The sequence below is a fragment of the Lynx canadensis genome, chromosome C1, assembly GCF_007474595.2.
Source record: "Lynx canadensis isolate LIC74 chromosome C1, mLynCan4.pri.v2, whole genome shotgun sequence".
NCBI lineage: Eukaryota > Metazoa > Chordata > Mammalia > Carnivora > Felidae > Lynx > Lynx canadensis.
Genome location: NC_044310.1, coordinates 54,047,058 through 54,072,504, shown reverse-complemented (window position 1 = coordinate 54,072,504; position 25,447 = coordinate 54,047,058). Strand labels below are relative to the sequence as shown.

General features: G+C 38.1%; 1 protein-coding gene across 1 annotated transcript in view; it reads right to left on the bottom strand.

The window, feature by feature from the left end:
- The window catches only part of PDE4B (phosphodiesterase 4B), a 441,857-nt gene extending 416,709 nt beyond the window's left edge, over nucleotides 1-25,148 (bottom strand). Inside the window, exons 1-2 of the mRNA XM_030327256.1 lie at nucleotides 25,092-25,148; nucleotides 18,151-18,389 (exon numbers count right to left, since the gene is read on the bottom strand). Of these exons, the coding sequence (XP_030183116.1) occupies nucleotides 18,151-18,389; nucleotides 25,092-25,133 (281 nt within the window). The 5' untranslated portion in view covers nucleotides 25,134-25,148. The remainder of the gene's footprint in view (nucleotides 1-18,150; nucleotides 18,390-25,091) is intronic.
- Nucleotides 25,149-25,447: the final 299 nt, after the last annotated feature.

Here is a 25,447-nt window from a genome sequence, read left to right as displayed (position 1 = left end):
CGAATTTGGACTATAGGACTCAGACCAGGAAGATAGAATCTCTGCATTTCTTTTGGCCTAGACTCCAAGGACCCTAGACAGGCTTAGGGGTGCTTCTGAATTCCAAGGGTAAAAACGTTCCATGCCCTGTGGAAGTGGGCTGAGAGCTCATTGCTGAGATCCATTGCAAATGGGGCCGGGGTACTGATGATGAGTAAGCAAAATATAATTTATTACCATTTATTGAATGCCTTGTATGGGTCTTTGGGTTAGCAAAGCAGGTGCTTTGCTAACTGCTTTCCCTTCATCATCTCACTTAATTTTTACAACAGCTTTAAAAGGTAGGTATTATTATTATCATTTAACAGATGTAGAGCCTTAATACCAACATGATTAAGTAACAAGCTGGATTCAAAGTCTAGTTTGACTATAAAACTAGTGCTTTTAACCACTATAACACATTTCCATATTTTATGAATCATTGTATCTAATTATATTTTACTCTAGAAATTCATTTTCCTTTTATTATGGACAAACCATTCGGAAAGTTAGTTTAAGTGTTCCAAATGTGCTATGGCAATTAAGGATTTATTAGGCTTGAGTGTTAAATGGGGGACCACTCTCTGAGGCCAGAAAAAGGGTATCAAAGGTGATTAGTAAGAGACTCCCTCAGAGAGTGAGACTCTCCAACTTCAGCAGGCCTCAGAATTACCAGAAAGGTTTATTAAAACATAGATTGTGGGCCTCATACCCAGAGTTGCTAATTTAACAGGACTGAGTTGGAGCCAATAATTTTCATTTTAACAAACTCTTTAGGGACACTAATACCCTAGCTTGGCAACCACACTTTGAGGATGGTGTCCTAAGGAAAGGAGTTCCCTTGAGGAAGGAGAATCCCAGTAGACAAGAGGGGAGCCCACAGGTTTCTGTCATATTTTTCCCCACAGGGAGATGCACCCTCTGTTGCCAAATCTTGGAATATCAGAATTTGTTTCCTACAGAGGGGATTCAAAGAATTATGGGTAAGATTTTGATACCTAAGGAGGAGAAAATAAAAAGGGAATTGCAACAAGTGGGAGGAAGGATCTCAGACTAGAACTCGGGATTTACGTATGGGGTGAAATATGATACAACATGAAGGAAACTTTAGTGTAGACTTTGGAGGGGCTAATTTAAAGCAACCATAATACCTGATTTTTAGGTGGATTTTCAGTGTTCAAAGGACTATAGACTGCATCACCATTTTTCTGGTGTTTATGAAGCACAGGCTACTTATTCCAGTGTTCTCAGAGCTTTGGGGGAATAAAGAAGAACAGGATGGTCCTAATCATATCTTGCTTTTTGTCAACTGGGAAGACAATGACTTATTTCCAGACCCTTCAAGAACACTGAAGCCCTGAGCTCAAATTATACTTTTCTTTTCTTTTTTCTTTTCTTTTATATTTTCTTTTCTCTTTTCTTTCTTTTCTTTCTTTTCTTTTCTTTTCTTTTCTTTTCTTTTCTTTCTTTCTTTCTTTCTTTCTTTCTTTCTTTCTTTCTTTCTTTCTTTCTTTCTTTCTTTCTTTCTTTTCCTGGAAAAAAACATAAATTCCCAAACTCATACTAAAAAAATAGGAAATTAAAATATCATTCTCAGTCATTGGTACCCGACTTTTGGATTATCCTTTTCCTCTTTTCCTTCTTAACTTTTTGTCCCCTTTTCAGAAATAGTGTATACTAGTATAGGCACATTTTCACTCGCACATGGAAAGCAAAAAGGCCATTCCAAATGGGAAAATGTATCTGAAAGAACTTATTCTCATAATCTCTCACTCCAATCATTATATAGTAAAAATAAAGGTAAAAAGGGGAGAGAAAAATTGATGAAATAAACCAAGGTCACAGTGGGAAATAATATTCCCAATTTCAGTTCTGTTTCTAAGAGTTGACAGCAGACCAGGAAGGGAGATCTCATTTGCAAGAGGGTCCCTAGTCAAAGCTGGTGAATTAAAACACTTCGGTTTTATAATCAGTGGGGGTTGAGTATAATTACACTTAAAATAAGGGAAAATAAATACAACCTTCCTACCCAAGCCTACAGCAGATTTCCAGACAGTTTAAAGAAATACATTTTTGACCTTGGATGTAGAATAACTCAACAAATTTGCTGATCATTGCAGTTTATGATAGCTCTACATTGTTGTGGTGGATGCTCTTGATGTCTGCCCATATCCTCTCCTTTGGCTGGTATATCCCTGTCCCATTTGTCATGATTGTTGGAGATTACAATACAGAGTATTGCCCTGGATCAAGTGCAAGCACCTTGCTTGAGAGGCTACACCTCTTCCCACCCCCAACTGGGGTTTAGTTGGCTAATGATCTGCTGGCATGGAATACAAAGGGCCACCTGCTTGACCCAATGTGAGACTAGCTTTGTCACATCATTTGTGCCCTAGAGTATCTTGTGGGATCAGACTGCAGCTAGTCTCTACTGAGATTACATTCATGCTTGCCATTTTCTCCCTGTCCTATTCTGTTTCCCTCACTTCCCTTCTCCTGAGAGCACATTCCCAATAAGTCACTTAAACAAGAATCCTTATCTCAGACTTGTTCCAAGGAACCCAATCTAAGACAGTTGACACAAGAAGTGTTCCCAGGGACAGGACTTAATTGTTAGCAGAGCCTCAGGAAAGGTTGAATCCCAGCCTAGGTAAGTCTCTTGCACAAACTCAGAGCCTTAAAAGGAAAGGAATGGGACCCTAACACTTGGAAGGAGTTATCTGTATAGACACAGTTAAACTTCTCAAATATTGAGTCCTCAAATTCTGAGTTCTATGGGTCTGACGAAATGGCCAGCCCCCCTCCCCCTTATCAGAAGACAGAACTAGATACACACACACATGCTTGAAATTCTACAAAGGCCTCGCAAGTGCCCTAGAAGGTATTCCTTGTACTTTTCATGATTTATACTACCACCTCTCTTGGCTCATAATTAGAGTCAAATCTCAGCATAACCTGATTCAGAAAGTGCTGAGCCAGCTGAAGCAAAAGAAACAGACTATGCCTAAAAAGGTCCCAAGCTGGATATGCTACCATCAGGAAACAGGAATAGTTCCTGGTTGCTAGGTCAAGAGGAAACAGGATATAAAGCTGGATTAGGGAGAGTTGTCAATATGGTGGTGATACAAGATTTCATACCCTAGAAAACGTCCTGGTGCCAGTTGTAATAGGCTGTTGGAATGGCCCTGAATACTTGAAAAAAGCGAAGGCCTATATTAAACAAAATAGAGAAGCCACAATTGCTGTATCAAGGTATGGAGGAAGGGTTTCAAAGCTCAGAGAAGCATGCATAAGGTCCACTCTAGAAGATAAAGAACCCTGTGGCTGACCATGTTCCTTGGGGAGGAACAGAAGACACTCCCTATATCAAGGCAGAGAGGTTTGAGACACATCACATCATTCAATAGACTGGAAATAGCGACAGGAGATACAAGTTAGTACTGCATTCCCTAATAGCACTGGGGATGACAGAATCCTAGAATAGCAGAGGTCAGGTGGCAGCATATACCCCTTAGAAAGAAGGTGGACAGAATTACTAGAAACCTTTACAAGTTCAGAATGAGTCAGCAACACCTGACCCACAGAAATTTATGGAAATGGCTCATAAAACATTTCATCCCTAGCAGCAAGACAGGTAGGCAGCCAAAAAAGGTGTATACATATACATACACATATACATACATATACACACACATACTGCAATGGGGATCAAGAATGCATGAGCAAAAGTTTGAGGTCAGCCACCCCCAATGAAGAGCTATGTTCATATGCCCAGTTCTCTGACCCAGAACATACCAGCTAAAGAAAAAAAAATCCCGTAACACCACAGATAGCTCTGTGGATTACTCAGGTCTTTCAAAACTATTGAATACAGATCGAACTGAGAGCCAAAGACCCCCAAATACCATCATGATCTTCCCATTAAGAGTAGAGGTATGTGGAAGTCAGCAAAGAAAATGAGTCCCAACCATGTCTTACAGTGGGTACTGATGGTCATTTCCCTGGTTTCCAAACATGGAATTGGAATGAATATACTTAGCAATTGGCAGAAATCTAACTTAATTCCCTGAATGTTGTAGGAAGGCCATGAGGAAGATCCTAAAAGTATTCCTACCCTCCCTCCAGGATGATAATATTTTTAAAAAAATATTTGTATCTGTATAATAATCTGTATTAGTTTCCTATGTCTGCTATAATAAAGTACCACAAACTGAGTGGTTTTAAACAGCAGAAATTTATTCTCTCAGATTTCTGAAGGCTAGAAGTCTGAAACCAAGATGTCAGTAGGGCTATTCTCTCTCCAAAGCCTCTAAGGGCTTCCAGGTACCCCAGCTCTGGCAGCCCCCAGGCATTCCTTGGCTTGTGGCAAAATAACTCCAATCTCTGCCTTCTTCCATCTTCTCTCTACGTATCTTCCCTGTGTATCTGTATCTGTGTCTAAATTTCCCTCTTCCTATAAAGATACCTGTCATATTAAATTAAGGGCCCACCCTCCTCAACTATGACCTCATCTTAACTAATTACATGTGCAATGACCCTATTTCAAAATAAGGTCACATTCACAGGTGCAAGAGATTAGGATTCAATACATCTTTTGGAGGATACAATTCAATCAATAACACCATCTCAAAGGCATGGCAAAAACCAGTGCCACCCTCAAAATCTTAAAGGATATAGGAGTGGTGGTGGTCCCAAATAGGGCCCTATTAAGATACTAGTCTTGTCCCTGTGGAAACTAAATAATCTACAGAAGATTATAATAGACTACCACAAGTTAACCAAGCGTCCACCTCAATTGCAGCTGCTTTACCAGATGTGGTATATTTACCAGAGCAGATTAATAATCTTGACTACTCGATATGTCACTATTGAACTGACAGATGTTTTCTTTTTCATTCTTATTAAGGAAGAAGAATGAGAAGAAGCTCACATTCACATGGACAGACAACAGTGCATTTACAGTCTTGTCCCAGGGCTATGTCAATTCTCTTGCTCTCTGTTATCATATTGTCAGAAGAACCTTCAGTCATCTGAACATTCTACAGATCATCACACTGGCCAACTATATTGATGATGTCATGTCAGTCATACCCAATGAGCAGGAAGTAGCAAGTGTGCTGGACATTCATGTTCCAGATGGAGACAAAACCCAGAAAGATTTAGGACCCTGCCACACAGGTAAAGTTTATAGGGGTCCAGTGTTCTAAGCATCCTAGAATATTCAAAAGTAAGACATAAGTTATTATTTTGCAACTCCTAACACTAAACAAGAATCAGAACGCTTGACAGTCTTCTTTAGGTCTGAGAGGCAGCATATAACAAACACACTTGAAAATACTGCTATAACCATTTGTCAGATGATTTAGAAAACTGTTAGCCTTGAGTGGAGCCCAGAGCAAGGAAAGGTTCTGCATAAGGTCCAGGATTATTGCTTGGTCCACATCATTCATAGTACTAGACTTACTTGTGTTGGCAAAATATATTATGTGTAGTACATATTTGTAGGATTCTAGAGAAAGGCTATGACATCTGTGGTGGAAAAGTAAAAACTACTGACAAACAATTCCTAGCATGACATTTGGCCTCAGTAAAAACAGGATCAAAACATTGGACCCCAGTAGTACTCTTAATGTGTTTCCTCGTAGGAGTGTCCCCCATTTTGGAACCTTGACCACTATACTCCTAGAGCCGAAAGTAGAGTAATGGGAAATCATCAATTCAAAACTCAGTTCACACTCCTTGCCCTTATTTTATTTGACTTATCTGCAGCATGAAAACCTTAACTGGTCAACTTTTCCTAACTCAGGTCTCCTTATTCCTGTATTGTGAGGGCTGCTCATGTTCCATTGTCTTCATTCATTCTTTGTCTTCCCCCTCCTTTCAGATGTGGTCCTTTTCTCATTCTAGAAACTCCTTTGGGGATTACATTTCCCTATCTATAAAAAATTCAACTATCATTTTATCTCTCAAGACTTACAAATCTATATTTCTACACCTAATCTTGCTCTTGAGCTAGACTAGTATTTTCCATTGCTTGACAATGCCCCAAAGGCATCATTTTTAAAAATAAATATATTCCTCCTATACTCTCAATCTTGGAAAATAATATGGAAACAAATATTTCAGAAATGAGTGATCCAATGAATGACTGGAAGAGCATCAATAAAGGTAATAAAAAGTATCCTAGAACCATAATTCTTGACATCTGAAAAATCTTAGAACTTATTGGACCTTCACCTAAAAATGCACATACTCAAACAAAATGTATCTGGAGGTTACTACTACCTAAATGGAGAACTCAAATTCCCCACATATTTTGGTTCCAAAATATATATTCAACCTGTAGTTAAGCAATACACATTCCATGATAATAACATGTTTGTTAAAGGAACTAGTCCTGGCCAAAATGCTCTAAATAAATACTGGGAAAGCTGACACACATCTAGAAACTACAGGACAAGCCAAATTTGACCCTAATAGAGTCATACTAAGGAAAAAGATGTATTGGCCTGTACTTGCTGCTTAAAAGGAATGCTGTTTCAGGATCAAGGAAAAAAGTGGCAAGTGGCCTGGACAAATAGCACAGCTTTATAAAAATGGATAAAAATTTAATAGATAGTTAACCTACTAGAGTACAAACATGGGAAACAGCATGCATTCTGACCAAAGAGAGACTGTTAAGTATGTTCCTCTAAATGGAATCAGAAGTATCTAAAGGACTATGGCCTAGGGTATTGGTAGCAAAAGTACAAGGAATACAATTCTTAAATGGAGAACATAGTTTGCTTAGGTGCTTACTAACTGCCAACTCCCTATGCATAACAAAAAGCAAACATATCCAAATAGTACAATTAGTCAGAATTGGAAATGTGTAACAATTAACTAGAATTTTACAGATTAAGGGAAATAGGTATCACTTAAACATAAGGTCTACTGGCAACCTTAATCAGTGTAATTTTATAGTATGAATATATGAATTCATGAATACATGAATACATGAATACATGAATATATGATTATGCTGATAAGAGACTTGAAATCAGAACTTACTGAGATCTGACCCTTAAATTAATACTCCAATCCATGACAATTTGTTATGTAGGCAAGGGATACTTCTGCTGGGAAGTTAATTCTAACTGACATTCTGTAATGATCTTAGCTTAATTCATAATGTAAATACTATTTGGTATAATAACGAAGTCATTAGTAAAAATAATTTGAGTTTTTTAAAAGTATCATAACAAAAGATAGTCTCTTCAGCAAATGGTGTTGGGAAAACTGGACAGTGACATAGAAAAAAAAATGTACCTGGACCACTTTCTTACACCATACACAAAAATAAACTCAAAATGGATGAAAGACCTAAACGTAAGACAGGAAGACATCAAAACTGTTGAGGAGAAAGCAGGCTAAAACCTCTTTGACCTCAGCTGTAGCAACTTCTTACTCAACATGTTTCTGGAGGCAAGGGAAACAAAACCAAAAATGAACTATTGGGACCTCATCAAGATTAAAAAAAACCTTCTTCACAGTGAAGGAAACAATCAGCAAAACTAAAAGGCAACTGACAGATTGGAAGAAGATATTTGCAAATAACATATCAGATAAAGGGTTAGTATCCAAAATCTATAAAGAACTTATCAAACTCAACAACCCCCCCAAAAAATAATCCAGCGAGGAAATGGGCAAAAGACAGAATAGACACTTCTCCAAAGAAGACACCCAGATGGCTAACAAACACATGAAAAAATGCTCAACTTCACTCATCATCAGGGAAATACAAATTAAAACCACAATGAGATACCACCTCAAACCAGTCAAAATGGCTAAAATTAACAACTCAGGCAACAACAGATGTTGGTGAGGATGCAGAGAAAGAGGATCTCTTTTGCACTTCTGCTGGGAATGCAAACTGGTACAGCTACTCTGGAAAACAGTATGGAGGTTCCTCAAAAAATTAAAAATATAACTACCTGCAGCCCAGCAATTACTAGGTATATACCCAAGGGATACAGGTGTGCTGTTTTGAAGGGGCACACACACCTTAATGTTTATAGCAGCACTATCAACAATAGTCAAAATATGGAAAGAGCTCAAATGTCCATCAACAGATGAATGGATAAAGATGTGGTATATATATAAATGGAGTATTACTCAGCAACCAAGAAGAATGACATCTTGCCATTTGCAACAACGTGGATGGAACTAGAGGGTATTATGCTAAGCGAAATTAGTCAGAGAAAGACAAATATCATATGACTTCATTCATATGTGGAATTTAAGATACAAAACAGATGAACATAAGGAAAGGGAAACAAAAATAATACAAAAACAGGGAGGGGGACTAAGTAGAAGAGACTCTTAAATACAGACAACAAACTGAGGGTTGCTGTAGGGGCTGTTGTGGGGGGGATAGGCTAAATGGGTAAGGAGCATTAAGGAAGATGCTTGTTGAGGTGAGCACTGGGTTATATATAGGGGATGAATCACTGGAAACCACTGAAATCATTATTGCACTATATACTAACTTGGATATAAATTAAAAATAAACAAATAAGGAAAGAAAGAAAGAAAGAAAGAAAGAAAGAAAGAAAGAGAGAGAGAGAGAGAGAGAGAAAGAAAGAAAGAAAGAAAGAAAGAAAGAAAGAAAGAAAGAAAGAAAGAAAAACTATCATAACATTGATATCAATGATCAAGTATATTGGGAAATTAAATTAAAACTCCCAAATGTTGTTCTTCCAATGGAAACTGGTTGGCCAGAGGAGGAACTAGATTTACCTGACAACAAATTAATCTTTATATTAAATTAACCTATTGACACCTTACATGAAATTCATATTTTGGTGATGAAAAAAAGGAAAAGGGTTGATGACATGCGCATGATTCCAAACATATCTGTGCTGGATATTTGGAAAACTGAACTATTTAAAGCAATATCTAGACCCTGTTGGATGAAACAAATAATTAATATCCTGGTATTTGTATTTTTTTAATGTTTATTTATTTTTGAGAGACAGCATGTGAGCACGGGAGAGGCGGAGGGGGGTGGACAGAGGATCTGAAGCAGGCTCGGTCCTGTCAGCACAGAGCCTGATGAGGAGCTTGAACTCTGAACTGTGAGATCATGACCTGAGCTGAAGTGGGATACTTAACCAACTGAGCCACCCAGGAGCCCCTAGTATTTGTATTTTTGCTTTTGTTGTTGTTCTGTAAATGGTGCAAAAGATTCAGGAAAAGGAATGATGATGAGCAGTGTATAATTAAGAAGGGGTATGTGTGTAACACAAAGTTATATTACAGCTGAGCTGGAAGAGTTCCTTGCTCATCCCAGGGACAACTGGAAGCCAGGTACTGATTCTCGGTCAAAATAACAATGACTAGGTTAATGATATATAATGTACTATTTAGAGTGTAACACTCCCCTGATGGCACCCAGGGCCAGCCTCTTTGATGGCTCACCATTGCTGTAATCAATTAAAGAGCCTGGTTCGGCTATGGGACCAATGGCCCATAAGAGATCCCTTGGAAATTTTTGCCAGAATTCTCCTGAAATAAAACAGGTCATTTGATTTACCCCCTAAAAATCATTCCCCAGGTGTTTCCAGTTTCAACAAATGGGGCACCACTGTTGACCCAGCTGCTCAAGCAAAAAGGACAGCATTGGGGCTTGACTCCTCCCTTTCCCAGACTTCGACATGCATTCCATAGCAAGCCCTCTCAGTCTCCTAAACAACACAAATTCTTTCACTTCTCTCCATCTACTCTGGCATCACCCTGTTCTGGATCACCTTTCTGCAATAGTCTCTGCTTCCACTACAATTCATTATTGTACCCATTACCTATATACCCATTTCCAAAACACCACATTTGGAAAGTCAGTTCATGTCACATTTTTGTTTAAAACATTGTAATAGCTTCCCATTGCTCTCAAAATACGATAAAGTTCCTTACTATTGCCCATAAATGTCCAGGCGATCTAGCTGCTCCCTGTCTCCCAAATCCCAGTCTTACTCTTCTTCCCCCTTGCCTTTTGTGCTCTAGCCACACTGGCCTCCTTTCTCCTATTCAAACACACTGGGCCCTTTCCCACCTCAGGGCATTTATATTTTTAGTCCTTCTGCCTATAAAGCACACACACACCCCCACACACACACCCACATACTTTTCGCAAATCGCCTGGTTTTTATCATTTGGGTATCAATCAAACATTGTCTCTTCTTAGTGGTCTTCCTAACTACCTCATCTAAAGTACCATTCCTTTGCTCAGTAGCTCACAGTTACTCTATCACATCACCCTGTTTGCTTCCTTCATCACGTGTTTTCAGTCTATAGTTTTCTGTTATTACAATCACTACTGTAATCAGCTTGTACTTCGACAGACTCATGTCTTTATTAATTAACCAATTTATTTGAGATAGGATTAATAAGTACAACAGATAGTAAGATGACATAATGAAGTACGTCAGATGAGAAGAAGACATAGTGAAGAGATATTCAGCTGCCAGTCTCCCGTTCATCACACTGGCTGGCACACCCAAGTGTAAATTCCTTGCACAGGTGGGTCTCTCTTGTCTGAGGAGCAAGCGAATGACTAGCTTGGGCATTCTGTAAACCTCTTCCTTACATGCAAAGTATTTTGAATAATACTATTATTCAAATAATAGTATTTGGATAATAATATTATTAGAATAATAGTAGATACAATAGAATAATAATATTTTGAATAATAATACAGTATGTTAAGCTTAACAGATTCAGCTATATATAACTTACTTATCTATTTTATTTATATTTTTATTATTTTTTTATTTTTTTATATATATATTTTTTAACGTTTATTTATTTTTGAGACAGAGAGAGACAGAGCATGAACAGGGGAGGGTCAGAGAGAGGGAGGCACAGAATCCGAAACAGGCTCCGGGCTCCAAGCTGTCAGCACAGAGCCCGATGCGGGGCTCGAACTCATGGACAGCGAGATCATGACCTGAGCCGAAGTCGGCCGCTCAACCGCCTGAGCCACCCAGGCGCCCCTCTATTTTATTTATATTTTTAGATGACTGCTTTGTGGGATTCATGATCTGGGCATCCCCTTTATGCTTAACCTCAACTATAATCATCTGTCTCTCCCAGTATTACTTACAAAACAGGTTCAGCTACTATAGCAGACAGAAACCCAAAACCACAACAGAATTTTATTCTGCTTCACATTAGTCTGGTGTGGAAGCTTCCAGGAAGTTGTCACATGCTCAGGGCCCTTTTGTTTTGCTGCTCCATCAGCCCTGTGGTTTTACCTGGGCCACGCAGTACAAGAAATCCCACCACTGCATACCCATTCTGACCTAGTAGCAAAGGGGACAGTGGAAGGAGAAGGATGCCTCTTTATTTTAAGGGCATGTTCTGGCCAGAACCTAGGTTCTACCTAGACTAAGAGAAACCTGCAAGAAAGTCTGAAAGGTACAGTCTATTTCCTGGGTAGCCATGTGCTCGGTTATAACTCTGGACTTTTCTTACAGTTGGAGAGAAGGAAAAATGGATATTAGGAAGTTCTCTCTCACACACCCATTAGAATGCAAACTTCATAAAAATAGAATTTCTCTGCCCTTTTTCACCTTACATCCCACCTCCTAGAACAGTACCTAGTACATTTTGTCCTCCTCTTGTGGTAAGGTCCCTTCCCTAAGAAATGAAAAACAAAAACAAAAACAAAAACAAAAACAAAAACAAACCCTCAAGGCAACCAGGCTATATGCATGCATGACAACGTCCCTCATGACCTTGTAACATGAGACCACTTAATCAGACTGCATGTTTGTGTGTTACCATATACGGGACACAAAGAAATAGGAAATGTAAAAAAAACTATGCCATGTGGCATTTGGGGCTCAGTTTGGTATGAACCCAACTGAGCTGTGCCGGCATGAATAAAGTTGCTTCCTGGAAAGAAAAGTCTCGATGTCATGATTCTCTGTGCGAGCATCCTGCTACACTCTGACCATTTTCCTTGCCTTTGTTCTGACTCAGCCATCATCACCATTCACTTGGACATAAGCAGTGTCCTTCTAAATTACTTTTCTGTCTCCATTCCAATCTATCTTCCACACCGCCATTGAAGTTAACTGTTGAAAATAGAAACATTCTTTTATTTCATTTCTGAAAGCCATTCAATAGCTTGCCAATATCCTCAGGATAATGGACCAGCAGAGCCTTCAAGGGCCTTGACAACCGCATCTCAGCACACTCACCCTGTTCTCCAGCCAAATAAAGCTTAATATAGTTCCTTCAACATCCCATCCTCTTTTGCACTTTTATGTCTCTACACACATACTGTTCAAACCAGAAAAAACAGCCATTCACTCTTCTCCATTCCCACAGTAAGTTGTACATACTACCTCTGACATTATTTTGTGATTTTTAAATTTACATCTTCCTCTATTATGAGGCTATAACCACTAAAGGGAAGGGCAGAGACCATGTCTTGTTTCTCTTTCAGTTCTTGGCCATGAGTTAATCACAATACTTTTTTGTTTCTGTCTGAAATGACAACAAGTTTGAAGGAATAAAACACCATTACCTTGTATAAAACTAAGTAACCTGTTTTATCTGGGTACCTAGTATCCCCTGCTGGAAGCTGGGCTCCTTATGCCCAGGAGTTTATGGATATCAGGCTGAATAACACATAGGAATAACATCTAAGAAATAAAGTTTACTATTCACATAGTAAACAGCGAAAGAATTCCCCAAGGAGAAGATCTCAGGTTCTATCTAAAGAGAAACAAAGTTTAGAAGGAGGTGGAAAGTGATATAGCATTTTATTATGGTTAAGGGGGTGGTTCCATATTTTCTTCTCTTTCCTAGATGTGAGGCAAAGGGGAGAGGTAGGGAATTGAAAGCTGTCAGCCATCAAACTTCAAAATCAATTCTTTCTGTATTATGAAACCTTTTATTCCAACGATTATACTTTATTTGAAATCATTTTTGTTTTTGCTTTACCTTAAGAAATAATGTCCACCTCACAGGGTTGTTGTGGAATTAAATTTAAATAAAAGAGGAGATGGAAAGGACATTGTATACTATGGTGTATCATAGTGAGCATACTATCTATTCTGTAAAGCCATACACCAATTATCATAATCTTGGAAACTAGATCCTAAGTACTTTCTACATAAAGCCTGCACTTCCTATATTCCAATATAATTTTGACCTGACTGATAAAATACATATGCAATGAAGTGTGGAGGGATGATGCTTGAGTTTGTATACCATTGTCCATTATCTCACATACCTGCCATGGGGACCCAAGGGAAGGGGGCTTTGTGTATTGCTGACATGTAGATTGCAGTGCTCAATGCACAAGTCACGAACACAGTTTCTGTAGTCAAAGTATTTGAGTGGGTGGTAAAACCTAGTGGGAGCTAAACAGATGTGTGTGTCGTCAATTTCCCATCCTCATACCACCTTTTGTTGAATCTATGGCATTTGCATGCAGCATCTGTGGGCATTTTGATCTCTAAAATGGGGCTTTAGGATCTATACTGGAGAAGCAGCTCAAAAATATAAAATATTTTTATTGAAAACCTCATCAGACTGTAAACTTGTGGCACAGAGTAGGAACAATAAAGCACATCCTGTGTTTCTGAGTCACCACCTCAGCAGACTGACCACTTTCCCCCTCTGTGATAACGAGAACACTTGAAATGGCTTCCAGCCCTCCACACAGCAACAGGGAAATGGCACCACTCTCCCCAGTGGAGGTAAAAGTTGGGACAGTGAACATTAAGGATATTACACCTAAGTTAATAGATTCCCAATAGAATCATCCTGTTCACAACTGAAACATTTAGAGAAGCAAAGCACAGCCCTCAGGCAGACAGAGATGGGAGACAAGCAAACTGATATTTATAATCTTCTTTGAGAGCATGACAAAGGAGAAGCCAGGCCTTCTTAAGAAAAAGTGCGCCATGAGGAAAACCCTCAAACAAGAATCCTTGACTTTTTCATCTCGCAGCTTCTTCCTATCCAACTGAAAATTCACTTGACAATATTTCCATTGCATCATTAAGATATGAGCATTCTTTTTTCTTTTCTTTCTTTTTTTTTTTGAGAGAGAGAGAGAGAGAGAGAGAACACAAACAAACACATGCTAGCAAGGGGAGGGGCAGACGAAGAGAAAGAGAGAGAGAATCTTAACCAGTCTCCATGCCCAAGGTGGGGCTCAACACAGCGCTTGATGTAGGGCTTGATCTCACAACTGTGAGATCATGACCTGAGCCAAAATCAAGAGTCAGACACTTAACTGACTGAGCCACCCAGGCACTCCAAGATGTGAGCATTCTTAAAGCAGTACTATTATCTAATACCTGGGAATTCAATTGCTCCACAGGTCAGTTGGCGTGGCACAAAAAAAGAAATACCACCAAATAAAAATTCATGCTTGGTGATCTGGAACTATGTATACCTTTGGTTGAAAGGAAAGTGGAAGGACCACTGCCCTTATATTCAGCAAATGACCTAACCTCCTACTTCATTGAGAAAATCTAGGCCAGAATTCTCAAAATGTGGACCCCAGGTCAGTTCCAGAAGTTTCATCTGGGAACTTGTTAGAACTATGTATTCTAAGCCCTATCCCAGACTCTCAGCTCTAGGTTGGGGTCCAGCAATCTGTTTTTCAATAAGCCTTCAAGGGGTTTCTGATGCACTCTAATATTTGATAAACATTGATGGTAGAGATCTTTGGAAAAGAAGTTCTCCTAATTCTCTTCTTGTAATTTCCAATATATTCATTCTTTTCTGCCTTGGATTTACACATTTAAAAAGAAGAGATTTCTAATCTTGTCTGAAACTCATCTTTCCCCCTGTACCTTCCTTAGTATATTCAATACCAACTTTGCCCATCTCTCTTATCTTCAATGTCTCCCCATCTACTGGTTCCTTCCATTCAGCATAGGTAAGTCTCCACATTACAGCACTTCTCCTTCATTGAATCTTCTCCAATCAGCTTCCATTCTCTCTTTCCTCACTAATGAAAATATTGAGAGTAATATTTTATTGCTATCCTTTCTTCCTCGGCTCTAATTTATGATTTTTTAAAGTGTAAATCACACAAGTTATCTTTAATTTTCATCACAACTCTGAAAACTAGGTATTATCTTTCCATTGTGTGTCCATTTGGGTTTCTGTGGGATGAAGAACCTTATCCAAAAGGTAATAGGATGCAAGTTCACTCAGTCGGACACAGGTCATTTATAATTTGTTCTTTCTCTATGGTAAATCAAACCACTGTCTTTATATTCCAGGCCTTTTGCCTGCAATGACGGCCAAGTTCTGTCATCGATGTGCTCTCTCCAAACAACAGCTAAATTTATATCAGGGTTTTTCTTTTTAACCTTATATACACTTGGCACTACCTTTCATTTGCATCACTCAAATTCCTTCACTGGCTTTAAAAATAAAATCTCTAACACGTGGCCCCTTATCTATGGCACATTTAGCACAACAACCAGGAGCTCAAGAGAAGTTTCACCCAGTTGTAATTGTCAAAGCAATACCAGAGTAGGAGTCATGTCCTAGAGATCTTTTTTAAGTCTAGGTCAGGAGTCATCAAACTGACTCGCAAGCCAAATCTAGCCTGCTACCTGTTTGTATAAATTAAGTGTTACTGGAACACGGCTACATTTATTCATCATGCATTATCTATGGCTACTTTCACACTATAACAGTAGTGTTGAATAGTCATGAAAAAGACTGCAAGGCCCACAAAGCCAAAAATATTAGCTGACCTTTCACTGAAAGTTTTCTCACCCCTGGTTTAGACATGAGATTGATTGCATATTCTCAGTGCTCTAAGTGGTAAGTATAATTCTTTCCCACACATGGTCAGAGGCTGCATCCCTGACATCTGTGAACTTGCATCAAGTTGATGACAGTGATAGTTGGAGCTCGACTTCCTCACTTCTAATCAAATGTCTTTCAATCAGATTCCTCAGCCAGCAATTCTACCAGTGTGCAACTATGCATGTTCCAGTGAAAGCATTTTTAAGGAATATATAGCAATGCTTTTATACCCACAGTTAAAAATAAATGTAGAGTCAATCACTGATACTCTCTCATATATTAAAAAGTATCCAGGTAATTGAAATGAAAGACATGTTAGGAATGAATTACTTAATATGTAGTGTTACTGATTGCACAACACAAACTCCCTGGATAATGGCTAAATCTTCCACTTCACTTTAAATTACTGGTACCCTGCATGAGGCTGCTGATAACTTAAGACATGGTTTCTAGCTTTCAGAAGGGTTTACTGGATAATATTCAAGGGGACAGAAACTAACATTTGTTGATAACCTAACATGTGCTTTTTACTAAGGTAGGTATCTTACAGAGGTTACTATATTTAATCCTCACAATAGCCTATGAGGTGAGTATTATTACTGTCGCTGTACAAACTAATACACTCAACTGACAGAGATAGACAATCATGTCCCAAATGTCAGGCAGGATTTGATACTTCTATGGGAAGGACAATTCCACAACTTTCAAGGTGTCCTTGAGTTAGATAAACTCAAAATTTACAAGGTACCTTTTATCCAGATTGTTATCCTATAAAGTATGTCATCAACACCTGCCAAAACCAGATCCGTGCTGTGCCAGTCATCACCCCCTTAGGTGCTGGATTGTGAGGAATTTACTTCTGGGAAAGAGTCTGGGATGCTAGAAGGGGCAATCAGAGAACTCAGGAAAGCATACATTTACCAACTGGTATGAAAGCATTTCAAAATTGTAACAACTGGTACAACTGTACCAGTGCCAACTTGCTGAAAAATAAATCTGTGGAATTCTTTACAACTCCAAATCTGCAATTCTGCAGAAGCATAACCAAGACTAATTACATGAGCTATGCGATTGAGTAAGCGATCCGGGAGTGATATGCCCATTTTAGTTCTCAATGATTGGCTATGACAATTCTAATGTTAATTCAGCTCAACAGAAGATGGTAAGTCAGTGCTTCACAAATTTTTAACCCGTTTTCCCTATGGTATGTTACCATGTTTCTCTATCTATCACATACAGACTGTCTGACGAACCATTTCATGCCAGTAACTATAATGGCTGGAGTCCCAGTGATCTAATTCTTAGTGTATTTGAGAACCAGCAACTAAAAAATGCCCTGCATTAGTCAATGGGTACATACTGGGCTACGCATCAGCACTATGGAAGCTCACCAAGTAGCAAGGGTATATGGCACAGCATAAAAACCAGATTTTAATGATGCAATATTAGTCCTTCTCCTTGATAAATGATTTAAACACAAAGTACACCATATTTTTAAAATTTAAAATTACATAAAATATAGAGAAAACACTTTTCATTGTAATGATAAAACCCCATGTTATGTAAGCAGGCCATTCTTGGAAAATATTTGAAAATTATGTAGAGGAAAAAATGAAAAAAAACAAAATGCTAATTATTAAATGTATGATGAAACACACATCTGAAGCAGCATCACCATGCAATTTTAACCACAATTATAAGATTATATGTACTTGATTAACTTTTCAGCCCTAGATTCAGATAGCCTCATTTACAAATAGAGACTCTGCAAAATAGCCCAAGCATCTCTCAGAGTATAATTTTCATTCCTCTTTTGATTTATAATGAAGTGTTCTATTTCATACATAATCACAAACTGAGGTTAGTAAAACGGTATAAGAATAAAAAGAAACTAGGAATAATTATATGTAGAGCAGAGCATAAAAATATCTCCTGTCATATATACATACATAATTCCCTTAGGTACTCTGATATGATTTTGCTTTTCTAAATGGAAACATATTGATGCACACTGAATAGTTATTTAAAAAAACTGATCATAGGCAGTAGTTTTGTTTTCCCTTGACATTAATAAAAATGTTATCTCATTCCTCCCTCGATAGGCTCCTTCCAATCTTAACAGGTTGAAAATCTCTCCACTGTGTAAAGGGCCTCATCTTGCTACCCAAAGGAAAACAAATTCTCAAAACGTCAACAGCCTCAGTTACTTCACAAATACCCAACATTTTAATAGCAGGAGATTATGTTGGAATAATCAGAAAATAAAACTTAGAACTGACATTTAATTTTGAGACTACTCACCCCTCCTGGCTTACGGTTGTAATAGCGATGCTTGGGAGGGTCGTCAAAGGTAGCGTGGTAGGTCTGGAAATGCCATCTCCCTCGGGAGTCCTTGCCCTCTCACTCTGTCTTTGGGACAGGGGCGGTAACTGTAAGTTTCCTGAGCAACACCTTCTCCCTCTCCAGAGGTCGATCCCAAGTGTGTTACTAGAAGAACTGTAGGATTTACTCAAGCTACATTCAAGATAATCTTTCACATTCTGAAGGAACCACAGGGAGAGAAAAAAGAAGAAAAAGAGAATGAAATTCAAATGTCTAAAATGATGCACAGTGGAGTGAAATAAGAACCTAAATGATCCAGCTGTCACTCATAAAGTCCTGGTTCATGATCTCACAATCAGAATCTAACACTCACATTAAAAGCTTAAGAGAAAACAAGAAGTGGGCAGGCTGGCTAACTTTCAACTTTTGGAATAAACTATCAGTTGCACATTCTTGGTGATTTTTAGGACAGTAGGTAATATTTACCAGTTATAGCATGTGGATCAGAGGGCTTTCTATCTTCTTTCTCTCTCTTAAATTTTTATTTCTTTTTTCCTTTCTTTCTCATTTTAACTTGCTAAAATGAAAACCTATCATTGAATATATATTGGAAATCAATGTTATCATTCTGCAACACAGGAGAAAACCACATTAGCTAAGGCATACCCTTTCTTGCTTAGAGTTTTAAAGTAAAAATATTTTCTATCTCAGGACAGAAAGATCTTGATAATTATGGAGAACTGACTTATTCCTGTTCCCATAAAAGATTTTCTCAGAGTTGACATTTCTTTTTCTTTCTTTCCTTTTGTCTTTCTTTCCTTTCTTTCTTTCTTTTTTTTTTTGTAAAATTATGTAAGAGCTCAGAGAAAGAAGAGTATACTTTATCCAGCCCTGAACTGAACTGCATGTGTTCAGTACGTGCCCTAATGCTGACATAAATGAAGTACTTGTGAGAAGATAAAGACATTGTGCTGTAACCACTGATAAGAGTTATTCGTCCTCCCTACATCTCTTGGTGACCGTAGGTCCTGGCACTGTTGGAAGTAGGAGCCCCAAATGAGCTACTCCCTGATGTATCATTCATACCAGCTCAAAGACAGAAAATGTCATAGCAATGTAAATACCCATTGATAGCAACTTGGAGCTCAAAAGCTGCAACCATCACTCTCTTATCTTAACATGGAATAATGGAGTCCTATTATGGTGTCTCACCTGAACATCATTCTGTGGCCCTAAAAAGACAGGTTCTTCCCTGCTAGCCTTTCAGAATAGAGTTAGGAAAACCCGGGAATATATCTCCAAAGGCTTAAACAAACAAAAGTTATTTATCTCCCATTCCACTCATCCCTATCCTAGTTCATACAAGAACAACTAACTTGAGTTTCAAGGTCTATCTTGATTGGTGCAACAAATATTTGTTGCATACCCATCATAGTTTTACACTGAGCTACTTAAGAAGGATACAACAGCAAATGGAAGCATAGTATCTATGCTCACAGAAACCTATATTCTAGTGATTTATGCTTATCTGATCCACACAAAACCACCTTTTGATGAAGGAAATTTGGGTATGAATAGGTCTGACAGTTTTCAGGGGCCCCACCCTCTACTTGAAATGGGATACCACCCCCATTTTCTTGTGCTTGACAGGAATACCATTTATTTAAAATTTAGGAGGACCCCAATTCAACAAGAAGACAAAATATAATTTTCCAGAGTTTAAAATATTCTGGGATGTGGTCAGCGTTTCACTATTTACTAACCAGTTATGTTAAATTCATTGTAGGCCTAGCACTTAGTGTAGTTACTGTGTGTGTGAGTGTGTGTGTGTGTGTGTGTGTGTGTGTGTGTGTGTGTGTATGTTTTACAAATTAGAGGCTGAGGGGAAAGCTTGGTATATATAAGGTTTTGTTTGGTTGTTTTTTTTTTTCCTGAAAAGGCATAAAGATAAGTTCCTGAAACAGAATACACAAAGTCTTCCTGAAAAGACTCAAGAACAAACTAAAAGCCAGAACTCCTGACTATAAATCAGTCTTATTCCAAATATTCATGTAAAGAAAGTACTGGTTATCTGGAAGCAAGTCATAAGTATATACATTACCTGCTATCAAGGGCATTTGTACCAGAGAACAGAAATAAGGACATTGTTTAGTTAAACCACCAACCACTAGAGTCTCCTAATAAAGTTATTGGATAGTTTTCCCTTTGAGAAAAGGAAAAGTATTTTCAACTAGGTTTAATTGTAGTAAATGAACTAAATGGGTGCTTGTTTTGTACTTGTTATTTGAAAGGTAACAAAGTCATACCTACCACAAAATGTATCCCACACTGACTTGCTAACAGGCTCAAATTTATGAATTTGAAGTCATTCCTTGAGTTAAAATAATTTGTTTTAAAAGACCCCAGTTAATGTGAAAATGCATTGCCACAAAAGAACATAATGGAGTGGCTTTTTAGAAATAACTTAAAATTGTGGGAACATTAATTAATATTGTTTTATATAAGTGATGAATCATGGGACTGTACCCCCAAAACCAAGAACACACTGTATATACACTGTATATTAACTAACTTGACAATAAATCATATATATATATATATAAATTTTTAATTAAAAAAATTTAAAAAATTAATATTGTTTTATAAACACTCATTAACCCATGTAGAGTTACTCCAACTCTACATTTACACTCATAATCTATATAGTAATCCCCCCAAATTGCCAACGTCCTCAAGGGAAAAATCTAATTCAGTCAGTTCTCAATTACTGAATTTGAGATCTTAGATTTATATTCCTATTTTAACTAGCATGATTCTGGCTGACTACACCACTCCTCAGATCAAAGATTTGGGGGAAAGAAACATTAATTTGAATGTTACTTCTGGAAATTACACATTTTTAAATGCATCATACTACCCTAAATTCACCCTATATCTCTACAACTCCAAGGGGAATAACCCAGTTTGGGATTATCCTCATGCTCCTGGATAATCACAATTTAAGGAGTTCCAGTCCCATGTAGGGCTCTTAGGATTCCCTGTCTCCCTCTCTTTCTCTGCCCCCTCCCCCACTCACGCTGTCTCTCTCAAAATAAATAATGTGTAAAAGAAAGAAAAAACTAACCAAGTTAGCAACACTGAAATGTCCAATTGAGGAATATCAGTTCCTAGGTAGTTACAACTTTGTTGCTGCTGCTGTTGTTTTATTTTGGCTTTGCTAGTCTATCCCAAGACATTTTTGGAGCTTGCTCCAATTTTGGAATTCTTCTGATTAAACTCCTGGTGAGGAAATGGGATTAGGTACCTCCAAGGACTTCTAGTGAGCTTGGGTACAATTCACTTTGGACCATAGGCCAGAGTTTTTCAAACCTTATGAAACGAGAAATGGAAAGAAAGTATGGGAAGTAACAAGTGACACTCAGTGACCCTATGAAAACTAAATGTCATGATGCTCCATGACACGATAACAAAAGTATTTTTTCTTTGAAAAATGTATTTTAATCGCAGGCAATCACCATCACTTATGAGTAGTTTGCCCAGAGGTAAATAATATATTTTATATGTAAAATCAGCCCCTCTCTCTTTCTGCGTATGTGTGTGTGTGTGTGTGTGTGTGTGTGTGTGTGTGTCACATATTTCCTGGTTCTTCTTTCCTACCTCTTATCCATTTTCCCCTTTTCCCCTCTTCCCTAAACCAGCAACTCCCACCTATGTGAGCTATTCTTAATCCCTTTATTAATAATTAATTGCTCATGTTTAGTACCTGAACAGCATTAATTTATTCCTCACTTCTGATACTTAGTTCCCAAACACAAAGTACTTAATGCATACTGTTCCTGTGTCATTCATCATATAAAGTCTCCTATTAAAGTTATTTGTGTACTGTAATTATACAAACACAATAGTCATGGTTATGCATTTGCTTATTCTGACAGAGACAAACATAGTATTTTACATGCAGTAAAGACCTTTGCACATGTTGTTCCCTTTACCAGAAATGTTCTTCCCTCTGATCTTCAGAGGGCTCACACCTTCACAGCCTACATGGCCTCTCTGTCCGTACATCATCTTCTCCCGTTATTCCTCCATAAACATTCTATTCTCACCATCCAAGCATTCTTTGCCTGCTGACCAACTTCACTTTTCTGTATAGCTCTTATCAGAGCTGAGATTATTTTATAATCTATCCATTGATTTCTCCACACCTCTCTGGAATATAAGCTTCAAAGGGACATTAACACTATGCTCTTGAACCTAACAAGTGTTTGGCAGATAACAGGTGCTAAATTAAATGACTATTTAAATCACTAAATAAATGTTTGCTGAATTAAAATAAATAAAAATATGATAAAATATTTTTGACTTAAGGGTGAAAACTTATTTCAAGAGTGTGGTATATAAAATGTAAACTGCGAAGTTGCTCTTGTTGTGAGGGAAGAAATAGTGTGTGTTAACATTCAGGATAAGCTTTGTACTCGAAGAGTCGAGGCACATAGTGAAAAGTGCCAGGTCATCACTGTCCACTAGAAATAAGGTGCAAGCCACAAATGGGAGCCAAGTGTATAATTTTAAATTTTCTAGTAGCCACATTAAAAAAGTAAAAAAGAAGCAGGTGCAATCACTTTTTTTTAGTATAGTTGACATACAATGTTACATTATTTTCAGATGCAGGTGAAATTACTTTTAATAGTATACTTTACTTAAACTAGTATACCCTGAATATCATCATTTCAAAATGTAATCTATATAAAAAATTATTAATGAATTTTTTTACATTCTTTTATATTTATACTATTATATATTCAAAATCCAAGATCTATTGTTACACTTACAGCACATTGCCATTCAGACTGGTGCTTAAGAGTCATATGTGGCTAGTGCATGTTGGACACTGCAAATTAGGTAATAATTATCCACTCTGGTAGGTTTAATATTCTTTGAATGTGCTTTTCTTTTTTGCACGTTCTTGTATGCAACAATCTCCATCTTTTATCTTTTGACTGTGGCAACCGACTGCCTCAAGGGAGGATTGGGATTATTACTGTAAGGAAAGAATCACTGTCCATCTTTTATAGACAGAATGCATTGCTTTGTTTTATTCTTCCAAAAAATAGAATCTTGGAGCACACAGTATACAAATAGTATTAAAAGACAATCCCAAGGTGGGTTTTTTTGTGTGTTTTTATTTGTTTTTACGAAAAATGATTTCTGAACTCCCAAAGTGTCCGTTTAGATGTCCAGAGTAGAGCATGGAAGTCTGAACATCACTTTTTACCATGGGTACTGAGAACTTAGAATATGAGTTAAGGGAAGTTCCCTTGTAGTCAAGGAGCAGAGAAGGGGGAAATAAAGAAAGGAAATATTATCACAGGTGATGAAACTAGAACACTAACCAAGAGTAGAAATTGCAATGGCGAAAAGGTATGTTTTGGTGGGCAAGAGCCTCACAGCACAGCTAAGTCTCCGTCTGCACCTGTGGGTCCAAGAAGCTCCCACAAGCACCTACAGGGACACAGAAAGAAGCTGAGAATTAGCTTCTGCTTGCCTGCTATGGGATTTGCTTCAACATGTGGCAAAGGGACCAGAAGTCTATGGGGTAAGCAGCCCCAACGTAAGTGTAGGACAGAAAGCAAAGCTTTTAAACAGAGTCCCCGCTGAGAGGAGTTCAGGCAGTGGGGGAGAAGGTCAAACTCACAGTGCACTAAGAAGGTATACTGCTCACGCTGAAAGCAGTCATCACTTCATACACCTGTCACATGCTTAATCAGCAATGGACCAAGGACAGAGACTTGACACCCAAGACCTGGGAAAATGAGCTGTTCCTCAACTGAACAATAGTGGATGTTAGTGGAAAGGGGACCATACAAGACAAGGACAATACCGCACATCTTTTACCATAATGTTAATTAATGCTAAGTCCCTTTGCCCAATGCCATGGGCAAGGGAAGAAGTAAGAACAGGGAAAAATCCTGAAAGACAGGGCATTTAACCAAAAGACAGACTTTTACAGTAATTGGCAGATTCAAGTTCCTTCCAGCCCGTCCCCCATCTGTTGAAACAGGAGCTTAACCACAAGACAAGGTATTACAGAAAGCAAGGAAAAATACTTTTTTTCCTACCCCCCTCTTTTCCTTCTGCACATCATATCAGTCGGCATATGATTTTTAACTCAATTACAATCAGAAACTGAGTAAAACCTGGACAATTAAAGTCACACTAACAGGAGACTGGGCAATTGAAAGCAAAGGAGATAATTAATCTCAGCCGCCCATGATGCAAAGTTATGAAATGGTAAGTTTACAGACTTCTTCAGATAACCTGGAGCAGGGTTTCTGAAAGAATGAATGTATCTAGTCACCCTGGGATCTTGTTAAAATACAGTCTGTGATTTGTTGGTCTAAGATGTGGCTTAAGACTCTGCATTTCTAATAAACACCCAGGCAATGCTAATGCCACTGCTCTGAGGATCACATTTGAGTAGCCAAGATCTACAGGATGCATACATCACAGGCTTCTTACAAGCAGTTGTCAAAGACCCCACCATAGGAGGTGACTCTCAAAGATTAGCTGTGCCTGAGTAATGATGGGTAAGAAAGTCATCAGGAAACTGATCATGCAAGCAGTGTAGAAAGAGGAGTTTGCAAGAGTTGGAATGTAGGCATCCATCAGAGATTGGGGGTTTTGTGAATTCAACCATGAAGCTGAGCCCATCTCCAAGCTGCAGAGAGGGCAGTGTTCCTGTTGTCTACTTTGCAGAATTCTGGGACCAGGTGCTGGCAATGCCTGGGTCACAGGAATAATTAGTGACAAAGTGGTGCTGTTAAACAGCCTAGCCTGCCCTTTGAATAAAATTATAGACTGACTTCATTGAGCAGACAAAAAGTGGATAGAATCGAGCAACTCTGACTTTTAGAACTTACATCATCAGCCGTCACTGCCATCACACTCCTGCTTTTCTTCATTATAGAGGTGAAAAATATCCCCTCTTAGAAAGTCTCTTATCCGGCACAGTTTTGCTGACAACTTTTAAGACCTACAGGGAAAAAAAAAGAGATACACACACACAAAAAGAGCTCAGTACCCTTAGTTGAATACAAATACGTGGCTTATTTGTATTCTCCAAACTAACTTTTGAGTGTATATAATGTATGTGTATAAGTAAATATCATAATTTTCCAAGCCAATTAATCTGAAATGTGGAAAAAGAGGTTCACAAAATACAAAAATCCAAGAAATCAGTGCAAAGCTTCTCAGAAGGAGAGAAAAGAATAGAGGG